Raw genomic sequence first — 16,685 nt, forward strand, 5'->3', positions numbered from 1 at the left:
ATCTATGTTTGACAAAACAGAGGCGTTCGTCTAGGTCAAAGTTTATACAGGGGATGGTGTAATGTTAACGTTAGCCACAAGTATTTTCCTCTGGCTGCCAGTAGTATTTATTTCCTAAATGGTCGGTGCCCACAATATATGATATATGCAGCTATCGTTCTCGTATACTTCACCATACAACCAGTCCCATCAACGCACATTCAATTGGATTTGTTGTTTACGTAAATCTAAAAACAGATAACAGTAAGATATGTTTTGATTGGATAACTGAATCAGAGTAACCAATGAGTGCGCTTGTTATACCAGAGCGGTGTTCAAACATCCTGACGTAACAACATGGCCACCCACACGTCCCTTGTTGACTGGGAGCCTGCTTGCTAAATGATGTTAAATAAGACAGTGGCATAAAATGATTCAATCGGGATTTTATCAATCCCAGATCACAAATATGTATTGTACACACAAAGCGTTTGAAAAACGAGTTCAGTAGCGAACGATATTGAACGTGTAGATGGGTAACCAACCCTCGAGCTAGCTGTGCTAGTTGGGCACAAACATAAACATTCCTTTAAGGCTAGCTAGCTTCGAAATTGAAAGATTCATTTATTGTGGGAAGATGTTGGGTTTTCTAACAGCAAGACAGGCTGGACTTGACGACCCACTTCGTCTGAGACGGGCAGAGTCAACACGGAGGTGAGGGGAAGTTGGCCATATCATTCCTGGGAACGTTAACGTTACTGTTACCAGTGTTTTGTCGGTATCGCTAGCTGTCACAGTCAAAAATGGTCGATATCGTAAAATGTATGAAAACAACTATTTGCTTTGGGATCTTAATTTAAAGAGTGGCATAAGGTCAACGGTGTGTCTAGGTTTAAAATAACATTTTATGAAGATATATTGTAGACATAGGCGGGGTTTATGACGGTTGTGGTAATTAATTGGGCTTCCATGTTGGTGTGTGGGTGTTATGACGTATTCAAAACAACCGGGAACTCGGAAGTCTCCGACTTCAGTGCGTTCATCACAACTAGGAATTCGTTAAAAGTATTTTGAACGACCATCCAACTCGGAATTTAATTTTGGGAACTCGGGCAGCTCCTACTTTCCGACCTGAAGATCACTGGCGTCATGACTCTGTCTTTGTTTACTCTTAAGGGTCCTCAATTTAGAGCTGAATCATGACAGAGATGTGGATCGAATCCATAGCAACGGCGTAAACACCATAGACATTGAAGTCATTGAGGGCAGATAGTAAGTATCATTAGTAGTAGGTCTGACAATATGTCAATTGAGGTCATAATTTGTTATGATTACCATATAGCCTAGGCCTATAACATGTAACCTAATACATTGTTCCGTCATCACCTGATTTCAACATAACGTGATACATAAGCAACCTCCTATAATTCAACATAGACATGTGTTGCCTGTATAGCACTTTTTTAGAATCCTTCTGGTGCTATCTCATTGGGAGATAACCCTCTCCTCTTGTCTGTTCTATAGCATGCTGTCTGGAGGGGCAGATGGGGTGATTGTGGTGTATGACCTGGAGAACAACAGCAGGAAACCCCAATACACCTGTAAAGCAGTCTGCACTGTAGGCAGGTGTGTGGCTCACATACCTGATGGCATCCACTAGATGGCAGCATCACTGATTGTGTGTGTGTGTGTGTGTGTGTGTGTGTGTGTGTGTGTGTGTGTGTGTGTGTGTGTGTGTGTGTGTGTGTGTGTGTGTGTGTGTGTGTGTGTGTGTGTGTGTGTGTGTGTGTGTGTGTGTGTGTGTGTGAGTGAGAGGCTCTGGTGGTCACTGTTAGTCTGTTTGTGTTGCAGGTCCAGTCGGTATGTCCACAGGTTCAGTGTAGAGACAGTGCAGTGGTACCCACACGACACAGGCATGTTTGTCTCCAGCTCCTTTGACAAAACCATGAAGGTCTGGGACACTGAGACACTAAAGGTACACCTTACATTAACTCGGTCTCTCTCTCGCACTCTTTTATGGCCATATGGTGCTCTCTGTGATGAGCTAGAATCACGCTGTGCCATGGTTACCTCAGAGGTGGCTAGGGGACAGAACTTGTTTTCAGAGTGATTTGCATTGTAACTGTCACTCTACTCTCGTCCTCCAGCTTCCTAGTCCCCTGCTCTGTTCTCCTCCACTCCCCTCCATTCCTCTCTTACTCCAGCTTCCTAGTCCCCTGCTCTGTTCTCCTCCACTCCCCTCCATTCCTCTCTTACTCCAGCTTCCTAGTCCCCTGCTCTGTTCTCCCACACTGCCATGTCCTGCTCTGTTCCCCTCCACTCCCCTCCATTCCTCTCTTACTCCAGCTTCCTAGTCCCCTGCGCTGTTCTCCCCCACTCCCCTCCATTCCTCTCCTCCTCCAGCTTCCTAGTCCCCTGCTCTGTTCTCCTCCACTTCCCTCCATTCCTCTCCTCCTCCAGCTTCCTAGTCCCCTGCTCTGTTCTCCTCCACTCCCCTCCATTCCTCTCTTACTCCAGCTTCCTAGTCCCCTGCTCTGTTCTCCTCCACTCCCCTCCATTCCTCTCTTACTCCAGCTTCCTCGTCCCCTGCTCTGTTCTCCTCCACTCCCCTACATTCCTCTCCTCCTCCAGCTTCCTAGTCCCCTGCTCTGTTCTCCTCCATTCCTCTCCTCCTCCATCTTCCTAGTCCCCTGCTCTGTTCTCCCACACTGCCATGTCCTGCTCTGTTCCCCTCCACTCCCCTCCATTCCTCTCTTACTCCAGCTTCCTAGTCCCCTGCTCTGTTCTCCATTTCTCTCCTCCAGCTTCCTAGTCCCCTGCTCTGTTCTCCTCCATCCCTCCATTCCTCCTCCAGCTTCCTAGTCCCCTGCTCTGTTCTCCTCCACTCCAGCTTCCTAGTCCCCTGCTCTGTTCTCCTCCACTCCCCTCCATTCCTCTCCTCCTCCAGCTTCCTAGTCCCCTGCTCTGTTCTCCTCCACTCCCCTCCATTCCTCTCTTACTCCAGCTTCCTAGTCCCCTGCTCTGTTCTCCTCCATTCCCTCCAGCTTCCTAGTCCCCTGCTCTGTTCTCCTCCACTCTCCCCTCCATTCCTCTCTTACTCCAGCTTCCTAGTCCCCTGCTCTGTTCTCCTCCATTCTCTCCTCCAGCTTCCTAGTCCCCTGCTCTGTTCTCCTCCACTCCCCTCCATCCCTCTCCTCCTCCAGCTTCCTAGTCCCCTGCTCTGTTCTCCTCCACTCCCCTCCATCTCTTACTCCAGCTTCCTAGTCCCCTGCTCTGTTCTCCTCCACTCCCCTCCATTCCTCTCTTACTCCAGCTTCCTAGTCCCCTGCTCTGTTCTCCTCCATTCCTCTCCAGCTTCCTAGTCCCCTGCTCTGTTCTCCTCCACTCCCCTCCATTCCTCTCCTCCTCCAGCTTCCTAGTCCCCTGCTCTGTTCTCCTCCACTCCCCTCCATTCCTCTCTTACTCCAGCTTCCTAGTCCCCTGCTCTGTTCTCCTCCATTCCTCTCCAGCTTCCTAGTCCCCTGCTCTGTTCTCCTCCACTCCCCTCCATTCCTCTCTTACTCCAGCTTCCTAGTCCCCTGCTCTGTTCTCCTCCATTCCTCTCCTCCAGCTTCCTAGTCCCCTGCTCTGTTCTCCTCCACTCCCCTCCATCCCTCTCCTCCTCCAGCTTCCTAGTCCCCTGCTCTGTTCTCCTCCACTCCCCTCCATCCCTCTTACTCCAGCTTCCTAGTCCCCTGCTCTGTTCTCCTCCACTCCCCTCCATTCCTCTCTTACTCCAGCTTCCTAGTCCCTGCTCTGTTCTCCTCCATTCCTCTCCTCCTCCAGCTTCCTTGTCCCCTGCTCTGTTCTCCTCCACTCCCCTCCATTCCTCTCCTCCTCCAGCTTCCTAGTCCCCTACTCTGTTCTCCACTCCCCTCCATTCCTCTCCTCCTCCTCCAGCTTCCTAGTCCCCTGCTCTCTCCTTCTCCATTCCACTCTTACTCCCTTCCATCCCCTGCTCTGTTCTCCATTTCTCTCCTCCAGCTTCCTAGTCCCCTGCTCTGTTCTCCTCCACTCCCCTCCATTCCTCTCTTACTCCAGCTTCCTAGTCCCCTGTCTGTTCCCTCCATTCCTCTCCAGCTTCCTAGTCCCCTGCTCTGTTCTCCTCCACTCCCCTCCATTCCTCTCCTCCTCCAGCTTCCTAGTCCCCTGCTCTGTTCTCCTCCACTCCCCTCCATTCCTCTCTTACTCCAGCTTCCTAGTCCCCTGCTCTGTTCTCCTCCATTCCTCTCCAGCTTCCTAGTCCCCTGCTCTGTTCTCCTCCACTCCCCTCCATTCCTCTCTTACTCCAGCTTCCTAGTCCCCTGCTCTGTTCTCCTCCATTCCTCTCCTCCAGCTTCCTAGTCCCCTGCTCTGTTCTCCTCCACTCCCCTCCATCCCTCTCCTCCTCCAGCTTCCTAGTCCCCTGCTCTGTTCTCCTCCACTCCCCTCCATCCCTCTCTTACTCCAGCTTCCTAGTCCCCTGCTCTGTTCTCCTCCACTCCCCTCCATTCCTCTCTTACTCCAGCTTCCTAGTCCCTGCTCTGTTCTCCTCCATTCCTCTCCTCCTCCAGCTTCCTTGTCCCCTGCTCTGTTCTCCTCCACTCCCCTCCATTCCTCTCCTCCTCCAGCTTCCTAGTCCCCTACTCTGTTCTGTCTCCTCCATTCCCTCCTCCTCCAGCTTCCAGTCCCTGCAGTGTTCTTTCCTCCATTCCTCTCCTCCAGCTTCCTAGTCCCGACTGACTAAACAGTGGTTTTCTATACATGTTTGATCTTCCCATGTAGTAGTGTTGTCTCTGTGCAACACGGAGATATCAAGTTAATCTTCATGTTGAACTAAAGCTGATAAAGTTTAGAGTCTGAAGTTCCTTCTTCTCGTGTGTCTGTAGCCCGCTGAAGTGTTCCAGTTTGAAGGAAACGTCTACTGTCATCACATGTCCCCCATTGCCAGGAAACACAGCCTCATCGCAGGTGTGTGTGTGTAGAAAGCTCTGTCTCACATCAGAATTAGACATTCATCTAGGTTTCTTAAAAACAGTGTTCACGTAGAATGTTTTGAAGTGCTTTGGATTTTAAATGGCATATATTATTATTATTATTAAGTTTTATGGTTAACCATTTTGAGTTAATGTCTAAGGTAAGGGTTAAGATTTTGGGATGGGGTTAAAAAACAATCTCAAAAACAACTTTCTGTCGCTGGATTTGAGCATGCAACCTTTAGCACCAGAGGTAGATGCTTATGCCTATCCAGCATCCCTCATCCCTGTCCACAATGCCTTAGCAACACCTAAACCTACTTGAAGCCTAGTGGCCGGTTTCCACGTCATCTCCCGACGTCCTCAGACATGGATGGACGTCGAATTCTGGCTTGTATCACGGGTGACCTGGCTGTGGGTGAAATTGTACGTGTGTCATGCTCTTAAAATATGATTTACTGTCTATGTCTTATTGATATCATCTAAGAATGAACATATGAGGCCTCAGTAAATCAAACAAAATGAAAATGTTGATTGTGAAACAGCTGTATGGTACAGGGTGTATGCCCCTAGCGGTGTCAGGGGTTGGAACTGACTCAGGAAGAGTTTAGAGAGAGACGTGCTGTTCTGGAGACATGACAGGAATCCAGGCTCTGCCCCCCTGCTGACAGAGCAGGACAGACTGGTTACACATACCTTCCCAATCACCCACACTGCTCTCACTCGCCCTGTTTTTTGTTTCTCTGAGATTCTTCCCAAATTCAAAACAAAAAATGCCATGAAGTCTTTCAATTACACATTTTACTAATAGCACAATCAACCTTTTTCTGGAAAGTTCTGGTGGTGCTAGAATGATCAGAATTTGTCAGGCGAACCAGAATTATAATTTTATTTGTGTCTGGTTTCTAACAGATGGACTCAACCCGGGTTATTTTGTGTCCATCCCTGTCAGCTCTAACTCCCTGTCAGCTCTAACTCCCTGTCAGCTCTAACTCCCTGTCAGCTCTAACTCCCTGTCAGCTCTAACTCCCTGTCAGCTCTAACTCCCTGTCAGCTCTAACTCCCTGTCAGCTCTAGCTCCCTGTCAGCTCTAGCTCCCTGTCAGCTCTAGCTCCCTGTCAGCTCTAGCTCCCTGTCAGCTCTAGCTCCCTGTCAGCTCTAGCTCCCTGTCAGCTCTAGCTCCCTGTCAGCTCTCATCCCCTATGTGAATGATGTGTGTTATTAGCTCATGTTTATCCAAGATTAGAACTGCTCTCTTATACATTCCTATCTTATCTGAGAGAACCAGGGCCTCCAGGTTCTCCTCTGTCACAAAGCATTAACACACACAGTGAAAGTAGAGATGTTTTTCTTTGTGATAGTCGTACTGTATGTAACCTTTCAAGTAATCCATTGATCTGTGTGTTCTCAGTGGGTACCAAAGACCAGAAAGTACAGCTCTGTGACCTGAAGTCTGGCTCACGCATCCAGGTTTTGCAGGGTGAGAGCCACACACCCACCCCTATGTCTTACTATACTTGTGAGGACTTCAAAATCCTATTTTCCCTAAACCTAATTGAACCTTTATTTAACTAGGCAAGTCAGTTAAGAAACAAATTCTTATTTCCAATGACAGCCTACCCCGGCCAAACTCGGACGATACTGGGCCAATTGTGCGCCGCCCTATGGGACTCCCAATCATGGCCGGATGTGATACAGCCTGGATTTGAACCAGGGACTGTAGTGACGCCTCTTGCACTGAGATGCAGTGCCTCAGACCGCTGTGCCACTCGGGAGCGTAAACCTAACCCCTAAGCCTAAAATAGCCTTTTTCAAGTGAGGCCTGGCAAAATGTCCTCACTTCTGAGTTTTATTTGGTTTACTTTTCTTGTGAAGACTTCTGGTACTCACAAGTATAGTAAAACGTGTCTACACTAACACACACTTCCACTGACTGTCCTTTCTATCCCTCAGGTCACAGAGGTGAGGTCCTATCTGTTCGATGGTCGCCAAGATATGAGCACATTTTAGCTACAGCCAGGTAGGCCGACCTACACCAAACCTGGAGAGATAAAACTACCTTGAAGGGCCATTAGATAAATGTCCCTCCCTCATTTCACGCCCAAGTATCATAGAAATTCCAATCTAGCTAGTGAAAGGGATTCCACTTTCTATTACCATAACTAGACTGTATCAGTATGTCACCTGAACTCATTGGCACACAGATAGACTGAACCAGCCTCTATTCCCTGAAAATAACAATGCAGCATATGGCAGGGAGAGAGTACTCCGCTGGTTTATGCCAAATTAGATCTGATAATTAAACCGTTGGGATCAAATCACTGTCCCTTTGGGCTGTAAGTGATTTGAAAAACAACTGAGCAGCATTTCAACTGCTACTGATAACATGGGCAATTGGACAGTGAAGCACACTGTCTTTGAACATTTAGTATGGACTGAAATCCTTTTTTTTATATGGAGGACTGTTTTGAGGAAATTTGAGGCACTATTCTATAGCTGGATAATTTAAGGGATTGTGTTGTAGTGTTACGTTGTTGATGCCCAGTGACGTGAACCTTCATCTGCAGACCAATTAGGGGACGTTTATGTAAGGTTAATTTCTATATCCCTATAAGGCCCCAGGGCACTGACACATGTCCCCTGAGGGATGGAAGGCTGTTGATTTTGGCTTCTCATGCGCTCTCTCTGTTGCTCTGTCTCTCTATCTCGATCTCTCGCTCTCTCTCAGTACTGACAGCAGGGTGTTGGTGTGGGATGTGCGTCGGGCCTCAGGGAGCCTGTTTTCTCTGGATCAACACAACGGGGACAAGTCCAAGGCCTCATCAGAGGCAGGTAGGAACACACTGTCACACCTCCCCCTCTCCCTGACTCCCCCCACCCCTGATAACGGGGTCCTGAGAAGATGTCTACATGTTAGTGAAAGCATCGTGATAACGGGGTCCTGAGAAGATGTCTACATGATAGTGAAAGCATCGTGATAACGGGGTCAAGAGAAGATGTCTACATGTTAGTGAAAGCATCGTGATAACGGGGTCCTGAGAAGATGTCTACATGATAGTGAAAGCATCGTGATAACGGGGTCCTGAGAAGATGTCTACATGTTAGTGAAAGCATCGTGATAACGGGGTCCTGAGAAGATGTCTACATGATAGTGAAAGCATCGTGATAACGGGGTCAAGAGAAGATGTCTACATGATAGGGAAAGCATCGTGATAACGGGGTCAAGAGAAGATGTCTACATGATAGGGAAAGCATTGTGATAACGGGGTCCTGAGAAGAGATAAAGGGTTGAGTGTCCTTTCCCCTTAAACAATAGCTATATTATCTCATTGGCATTTAATGACACGTGTGTGTGTGTGTGTATTTGCCAGTGAACACAGCCCATAATGGAAGGGTAAATGGCCTCTGCTTCACGGTCGACGGCCTCTACCTTCTCACCACGGGAACAGACGACCGCATGAGGCTGTGGAACAGTGCCAATGGAAAAAACACACTGGTAGGTTCTGTCTGTGTGTGTGTAAGAGGGTTACAGCGAGCGAGAGAGATGCAGAGAGTGAGATAGGGTATCCAATGGATGAGGGTGAGGACTAGGCTCTATCCCGAGGCCCTGTCCGAGTGTGCATACTTGTGTGTATGCACATTTCCTGCCCATCCCTGGAGTCCTTGTCTGGAACACACAACATAGCGTGTGTGACTCTTCCAGGCCTTACCCTAAATCACCAGTAGCCATCCCTCTCTGTGACAGCGGCCTCCAGCACTAAGGGACATCATTGTGCCTCGAGCCCATTAACCTCCATACATAAACTTCCCCTCACTAACTGGGTCTGCAGGTGAAGGTCTCAAGCCTTTACATAATGGTCCTGTGCTGCTTTGGGTTAGGATAAACAGTTTGCTTGCTTGATGACTTGAAGACATATATCCCTTTTATACACTAAAATCCCACATGTTGGTATGTCTGAAGGGGGTAAGGAGTAAAAACATGGACAAATAAAAGCTAGCTAAAGACCAAGTCATGATTCCTGCATTTTCAGACCCTGTAACCAAAATACAGGAATGAATGGTGAATGGTTCTCTGCTTTTTTGCAGGTAAATTCATAAACACTTCCATTGTTTAATATGGCCCTAATTTGAACTGCAAACAGGTCCCATGGTTTAACAACACCCCCCACACCTCCCACTTATATTTATAAAAGGGGTATACCTGAAAATAAATGCTAATCATTGCCTTATATTTTACAAGTAACATGCCACTTTGCCTAAAATGAGTTATACAGTACATCTTTAAACAGTTCATCTCGACAAATCCGAGGGAAGCCCACTTTAGCTGGCGTGGTCCGTATCAGTACAACACATGTTGAGGTGTATATTTAACCGGGTTTCTGAATTTTTCCATGCTTATCACCACTCTACATAATATTCTGTAGCAGGTTGATAGTTGAAGTGCTGTTCTACTGTTAGCTTGGTCATCTGTCCAACTGACCCTCCCAACTCCTCTTTGTCTCTCAGGTGAATTATGGGAAGGTGAGTAACAATAGCCGTAAGGGGTTAAAGATCACGGTGTCTCGTAGCTGCAGCCCGGAGTTTGTGTTTGTACCTTGTGGCAGCTCAGTGGCGGTGTACACTCTACACACCGGGGAGCTCGTAACCATGCTAAGGGGACACTACAACAACGTGGACTGCTGCCAGTTCCACCCCGACTACCAGGTGACTGACTGTGTCTCTGTCTGCCCGTCTGTCTGTAGGTGTGTCCATCCTTTATGGCTATAGACTAATAAGAAATTACAGTGTTATTAACATCATTGTTTGTTCATTATCAATACCTTACGTATGTTCATGTACATCAGCTCATGTGACGTCATATTGTTCCTAAGTTGAACCAAGGTTTCTGAGGGTCCTATTCATTAGTGCACACTAGCAAACCATAGCAAAATGTTTTGCAATGGAAAACCCGGTAGGTCCCTCCCTGTTTTGACCCATTTGCTTCTGTTTGGTTCCCAATGAATATGATCCTAGCAGACCAGAGGCCTTGAAGGCCTTCTGTACATCACAGAGAATCATAACAAATTCCTATTCTACCCAGATTACCAGCGTCCTGCACGTAGATAGCTGACGCATTGTCAGTTTGTTATGGTACAGTTGGCACAGATATGACAACCTGCCTTGGGAGGTACGGAACACTGTGGCCTTTCACTAATGTTAATCAAAGAAGATACTGAATTGAGACAGCATCCCCTCTTTTGCATTTTCCTGTTAATGATTAAGGTTAGTATTTGTGACGAATGATTGGATCTTTACATCTGTGTAGCGCAGGACGAGATCTGTTAGTTGCAGTGGGGGGTGTATTTGAGGTAGGCCACAGTAGGTCATGTACCCTTGAATAGATGATATATTAAAGTCAACATCCTCATGTAAAGCTATTAGCCATGGCCTAGTCACAGGGGTATGAAAAACAATTGGGCCTTAATGATTATAAAGGTGAAGGCCAGAAATGAGTTTGTTCTCTTTTATGGAGAGATTTGTTTACTTGTCAAAGTACTGCAATGGGAGGTTTGTTGAAGAACGGGGTAGTGCTATGTCATATAATCCGATAATCTACTTTTACGAAGGCGGCTCTTTCCTTTCTTCACTCCAACTGCTATACCACATAAAGGCTAATAAATTCCCTAATACATTATTATACAGTTTCCGTAGTATCTCATTGTAATGCATATCTTACTCATGCACATCGCCTTTCATATCACAGTAGTATTTGTGTTAGACATTAGTTCTGCTGTTAGAGTATATCCGTCTAATGTTCTACTTATTAAACCTGTACGAATGTGGCAGAGCAGCTTTGAGTGTTTGTTTATTGGAAAGAACCCATAGTTCTGGAATGTCTTTTTGCTTCTTGTCTTTTGAAGTAGGCTAATGCCACATTTGACATTTTAGTCATTTAGCAGACACGTTTATCCAGAGCGACTTACAGGAGTAATTAGGGTTGAGTGCCTTGCTCAAGGGCACATCGACCAATTTAATTTATTATAATATATATTTTTCTTCTTCACCTAGTCGGCTTAGGGATTCGAGCCAGCGACCTTTCGGTTATTGGCCCAACACTCTCAACCGCTAGGCTACCAGCCACGCAAAAATACACTTCTTCAAATGATTGGCACGTTTGGACTTTATGAACTTCTATTGGTTGTTTTCCTGGATGATGATTGTCATTGTTTTGAGTCTAGTGTTTCATAAGGTAGACACTGCTGTAATAACTATGTACTTCCTCCCGCCATCAACACTGATACTTCCCCAACATGCTGCCCCAACATGCTGCCATTGCAACAGTTTTCAGCTGTGCTATCATAATTGCAAAAGGGTTTTCTAATGATCAGTTAGCCTTTTAAAATGATAGACTTGGATTAGCTAACACAACGTGCAATTGGAACACAGGAGTGATGGTTGCTGATAATGGGCTTCTGTACGCCTATGTAAATATTCCATAAACATTTTGCAGTTTCCAGCAACAATAGTCATTTACAACATTAACAATATCTACACTGTATTTCTGGTCAATTTGATGTTATTATAATGGACAAAAAATGTGCCTTTTCTTTCAAAATCAAAGACATTTCTAAGTGACCGCAAACTTTTGAATGGTAGTGTATATATAGATAAATATATGGCTCTGGCCAGGACGTAAAGAGCACAGAGTATTCTTCTTTGTGTTTCCAGGAGCTATACAGCGGGGGTAAAGACTGTAACATCCTAGCCTGGGTTCCTGTTGTACGACCACCAGACATGGAAGAAGAAGGGACAGCCGCCAAGGTAGGATGCTGCATAGCAGGAACAATTTAAAGCACATTTGGGGGGTAGTAATTATACGCAGGTCCCTGTTCTTGTTCTAAAGCGCTGTCACATTACCAAACTAATAGACAGGCATCTAGCCCTTTTTATTTGATACCAGTACATTTACATTTTAGACATTTAGCAGACGCTCTTTTCCGGAGTGATCAATCAATCAAATGTATTTATAAAGCCCTTTTTACATCAGCCGATGTCACAAAGTGCTATACAGAAACCCAGCCTAAAACCCCAATCCGCAAGGAATGCTGATGTAGAAGCACAGTGGCTAGGAAAATCTCCCTAGAAAGGCAGGAACCTAGAAAGAAACCTAGAGAGGAACCAGGCTCTGAGGGGTGGCCAGTTCTCTTCTGGCTGTGCCGGGTGGAGATTATAACAGTACATGGCCAAGATGTTCCAACGCTCATAGATAATCAGCAGGGTCAGATAATAATTACAGTGGTTGTAGAGGGTGCAACAGGTCAGCAGCTCAGGAGTAAATGTCAGTTGGCTTTTCTTAGCCAATTATTCAGAGTTAGAGACAGCAGGTGCGGTAGAAAGCGAGAGAAGAGATCTCTTCAATAAAGACTTAAAGGTCGAGTCTGAGTCTGCGTTTCTCACATGGGTAGGCAGACCATTCCATTACAATGGAGCTCTATAGGAGAAAGCCTTGCCTCCAGCTGTTTGCTTAAAAATTCTAGGGACAATAAGGAGGCCTGCATCTTGTGACCGTAGCGTACGTGTAGGTATGGCAGGACCAAATCAGAAATGTACAATGGGGCAAAAAAGTATTTAGTCAGCCACCAATTGTGCAAGTTCTCCCACTTAAAAATATGAGAGGCCTGTAATTTTCATCATAGGTACACTTCAACTATGACAGACAAAATGAGAAAAAAAATCCAGAAAATCACATTGTAGGATTTTTTATGAATTTATTTGCAAATTATGGTGGAAAATAAACTTTTGTTATTGACCAAATACTTATCTCAATACTTTGTTACAGACCCTTTGTTGGCAATGACAGAGGTCAAACGTTTTCTGTAAGTCTTCACAAGGTTTTCACACACTGTTGCTGGTATTTTTTCCCATTCCTCCATGCAGATCTCCTCTAGAGCAGTGATGTTTTGGGGCTGTTCCTGGGCAACACGGACTTTCAACTCCCTCCAAAGATTTTCTATGGGGTTGAGATAAGGAGACTGGCTAGGCCACTCCAGGACCTTGAAATGCTTCTTACGAAGCCACTCCTTCGTTGCCCGGGCGGTGTGTTTGGGATTGTCATGCTGAAAGACCCAGCCACGTTTCATCTTCAATGCCCTTGCTGATGGAAGGAGGTTTTCACTCAAAATCTCACGATACATGGCCCCATTCTTTCCTTTACACGGATCAGTCGTCCTGGTCTCTTTGCAGAAAAACAGCCCCAAAGCATGATGTTTCCACCCCCATGCTTCACAGTAGGTATGGTGTTCTTTGGATGCAACTCAGCATTCTTTGTCCTCCAAACACGACGAGTTGATTTTTACCAAAACGTTTTATTTTCGTTTCATCTGACCATATGACATTCTCCCAATCTTCTTCTGGATCATCCAAATGCTCTCTAGCAAACTTCAGACGGGCCTGGACATGTACTGGCTTAAGCAGGGGCACACGTCTGGCACTGCAGGATTTGAGTCCCTGCCGGCGTAGTGTGTTACTGATGGTAGGCTTTGTTACTTTGGTCCCAGCTCTCTGCAGGTCATTCACTAGGTCCCCCCGTGTGTTTCTGGGATTTTTGCTCACCGTTCTTGTGATCATTTTGACCCCATGGGGTGAGATCTTGCGTGGAGCCCCAGATCGACGGAGATTATCAGTGGTCTTGTATGTCTTCCATTTCCTAATAATTGCTCCCACTCTTCAAACCAAGCTGCTTACCTATTGCAGATTCAGTCTTCCCAGCCTGGTGCAGGTCTACAATTTTGTTTCTGGTGTCCTTTGACAGCTCGTTGGTCTTGGCCATAGTGGAGTTTGGAGTGTGACTGTTTTAGGTTGTGGACCGGTGTCTTTTATACTGATAACAAGTTCAAACAGGTGCCATTAATACAGGTAACGAGTGGAGGACAGAGGAGCCTCTTAAAGAAGAAGTTACAGGTCTTTGGGAGCCAGAAATCTTGCTTGTTTGTAGGTGACCAAATACTTATTTTCCACCATAATAAAAAAAAAATTTTTTTGTCTGTCATAGTTGAAGTGTACCTATGATGAAAATTACAGGCCTCTCATCTTTTTAAGTGGGAGAACTTGCACAATTGGTGGCTGACTAAATTTTTTTGCCCCACTGTAGATAAGCCCATGTAATGCTTTGTAGGTTAGCAGTAAAACCTTGAAATCAGCCCTAGCCTTAACAGGAAGCCAGTGTAGAGAGGCTAGCACTGAAGTAATATGATCACAGTTTTTGGTTCTAGTCAAGATTCTAGCAGCCGTGTTTAGCATTAACTGAAGTTTATTTAGTGCTTTATCCGGATAGTCAGAAAGTAGAGCATTGCGGTTATACCAATTTGTAAGTCGCTCTGGATAAGAGCGTCTGCTAAATGACTTAAATGTAAATGTAAATGTAAATCTAATCTAGAAGTGACAAAAGCATGGATTAATGTTTCTGCATCATTTTTGGACAGAAAGTTTCTGATTTTTACAATGTTACATAGATGGAAAAAAGCTGTCCTTGAAACAGTCTTGATATGTTCGTCAAAAGAGAGATCAGGGTCCAGAGTAACACAGAGGTCCTTCAGTTTTATTTGAGACGACTGTACAACCATCAAGATTAATTGTCAGATCCAACAGAATATCTCTTTGTTTCTTGGGACCTAGAACAAGCATCTCTGTTTTGTCCAAGTTTAAAAGTAAAACATTTGCCACCATCCATTTCCTAATGTCTGAAACACAGACTTCCAGGGAGTGCAATTTTGGGGCTTCACCATGTTTCATCAAAATGTACAGCTGTGTATCGTCCGCATAGCAGTGAAAGTTAACATTATGTTTCTGAATGACATCACCAAGAGGTAAAATATATAGTGAAAAGAATAGTGGTCCTAAAACGGAACCTTGAGGAACACAGAAATTTACAGTTGATTTGTCAAAGGACAAACCATCCACAGAGACAAACTAATATATTTCCGACAGATAATATCTAAACCAGATCAGAACTTGTCCGTGTAGACCAATTTGGGTTTCCATTCTCTCCAAAAGAATGTGGTGATAGATGGTATCAAAAGAAGCACTAAGGTCTAGGAGCCCGAGGACAGATACAGAGCCTTTGTCTGCCATTAAAAGGTCATTTACCACCTTCACGATTGCAGTCTCAGTGCGATGATGGGTTCTAAAACCTGACTGAAGCATTTCGTATACATTGTTAGTTTTTAGGAAGGCAGTGAGTTGCTGCGTAACAGCTTTTTCTACATTTTTTTTAGAGGAATGGCAGACAGACTTCACTTTTGTGCACGCAGAAATGAGATCATAGGGGTTGTGGCTTGTGCTGCACCTTGCTAGGGTAACTCGGTACACACACAGTCAGGCTGGCTCAGCTTGGCTACATTCCCCAGGTGCTGATGAAATTAGGTCTATAGGCATCTTCAGCCAGCTCCAAAAGCAGCTTCACCAGTTCTATTTAGTTTGGGTTTTTAATGCTTTCCTGATTACTCAATCGCTTTAACTCAAAACAACATGACAGCGAGAGAGTAGTGAGTTGAGAGTATTTTACTGAATGTATTTCTCCATCCCAGGGTGGGAGCCAGGCTACGGTGAATCCTGCTTTTGAAGACGCATGGAGCAGTGATGAGGACTGATGCATAAGCACAACTGTACAGCCCTACTCCATCGGACATAGCTTTAGGAATCTCATCATGGTGCTAGCTTTAGGAATCTCATCATGGTGCTAGCTTTAGGAATCTCATCATGGTGCTAGCTTTAGGAATCTCATCATGGTGCTAGCTTTAGGAATCTCATCATGGTGCGAGCTTTAGGAATCTCATCATGGTGCTAGCTTCAGGAATCTCATGTTGCATCTGAAGACTTAAAAAAAAAACTACAAATGCAGTTTACATTACATTACATTTACATTTAAGTCATTTAGCAGACGCTCTTATCCAGAGCGACTTACAACTCTACTGTGGAGTTGGAGAATGAACCTTAATAGACTTTGAATCTCTGTTGTGATATCTGATTTATCTTTTATTTTTATATACAAAATGGAAATCTACACTGAGTGTTTGAAACATTAGGAACACCTTCCTAATATTCAGTTGCATCCCCTTTTGCCCCAGAACAGCCTCAATTTGTCGGGGCACCTCTACAGGTGTCGAAAGCGTTTCACAGGGATGCTGGCTCATGTTGACTCCAACCCACAGTTGTGTTAATTTAGCTGGATGTCCTTTGGGTGTTGGACCATTCTTGATACACACGGGAAACTGTTACCCATCTGCGTTGCAGTTATTGACACACTCAAACCGGTGTGCCTGGCACCTACTACCAGCAGCATACTGTCAGCAGCATACTGTCAGCAGCATACTGTCAGCAGCAGCAGCATACTGTCAGCAGCATACTGTCAGCAGCATACTGTCAGCAGCATACTGTCTGCAGCATACTGTCAGCAGCATACTGTCAGCAGCATACTGTCAGCAGCATACTGTCAGCAGCATACTGTCAGCAGCATACTGTCAGCAGCATACTGTCAGCAGCATACTGTCAGCAGCATACTGTCAGCAGCATACGCTATATAATTCCAATCAATTATTAATTACCATACCCCATTGTCAGCAGCATACTGTCAGCAGCATACTGTCAGCAGCATACTGTCAGCAGCATACTGTCAGCAGCATACTGTCAGCAGCATACTGTCAGCAGCATGCCACCCTGCATCCCACTGCTGCC

At 45.4% G+C, this 16,685-nt stretch overlaps 1 protein-coding gene across 3 annotated transcripts; it reads left to right on the top strand.

Moving 5' to 3' along the window:
* The first annotated feature begins 335 nt into the window (after positions 1-335).
* On the top strand, positions 336-16,361 carry ercc8 (excision repair cross-complementation group 8). 3 transcript variants are annotated; one of them, XR_006838713.1, is made up of 13 exons: positions 336-693; positions 1,156-1,251; positions 1,504-1,605; positions 1,831-1,954; positions 4,887-4,968; positions 6,385-6,453; positions 6,927-6,993; positions 7,702-7,805; positions 8,345-8,469; positions 9,480-9,494; positions 9,578-9,677; positions 11,682-11,774; positions 15,539-16,361. XR_006838713.1 is itself a non-coding variant. In XM_046348707.1 (12 exons), exons 1-12 carry the CDS (start codon positions 617-619, stop codon positions 15,599-15,601), a joined length of 1,200 nt encoding a protein of 399 aa, XP_046204663.1. In that variant the 5' UTR covers positions 336-616; the 3' UTR covers positions 15,602-16,361. The 3 variants fall into 3 exon arrangements, 2 of the variants coding, with proteins under 2 accessions (XP_046204663.1, XP_046204664.1); XM_046348707.1 differs by having other exon boundaries at positions 9,480-9,677; XM_046348708.1 differs by lacking the exon at positions 9,578-9,677.
* Positions 16,362-16,685: the final 324 nt, after the last annotated feature.

The sequence above is a fragment of the Oncorhynchus gorbuscha genome, linkage group LG05, assembly GCF_021184085.1.
Source record: "Oncorhynchus gorbuscha isolate QuinsamMale2020 ecotype Even-year linkage group LG05, OgorEven_v1.0, whole genome shotgun sequence".
NCBI lineage: Eukaryota > Metazoa > Chordata > Actinopteri > Salmoniformes > Salmonidae > Oncorhynchus > Oncorhynchus gorbuscha.

Coding starts and splice junctions, on each gene's coding strand:
- ercc8 (XM_046348707.1), top strand. CDS start 617: ATGTTGGGTTTTCTAACAGCAAGACAGGCTGGACTTGACGACCCACTT. Junction 1,955..4,886: donor GGGACACTGAGACACTAAAG/GTACACCTTACA, acceptor GTGTGTCTGTAG/CCCGCTGAAGTGTTCCAGTT. Junction 6,994..7,701: donor CACATTTTAGCTACAGCCAG/GTAGGCCGACCT, acceptor GCTCTCTCTCAG/TACTGACAGCAGGGTGTTGG.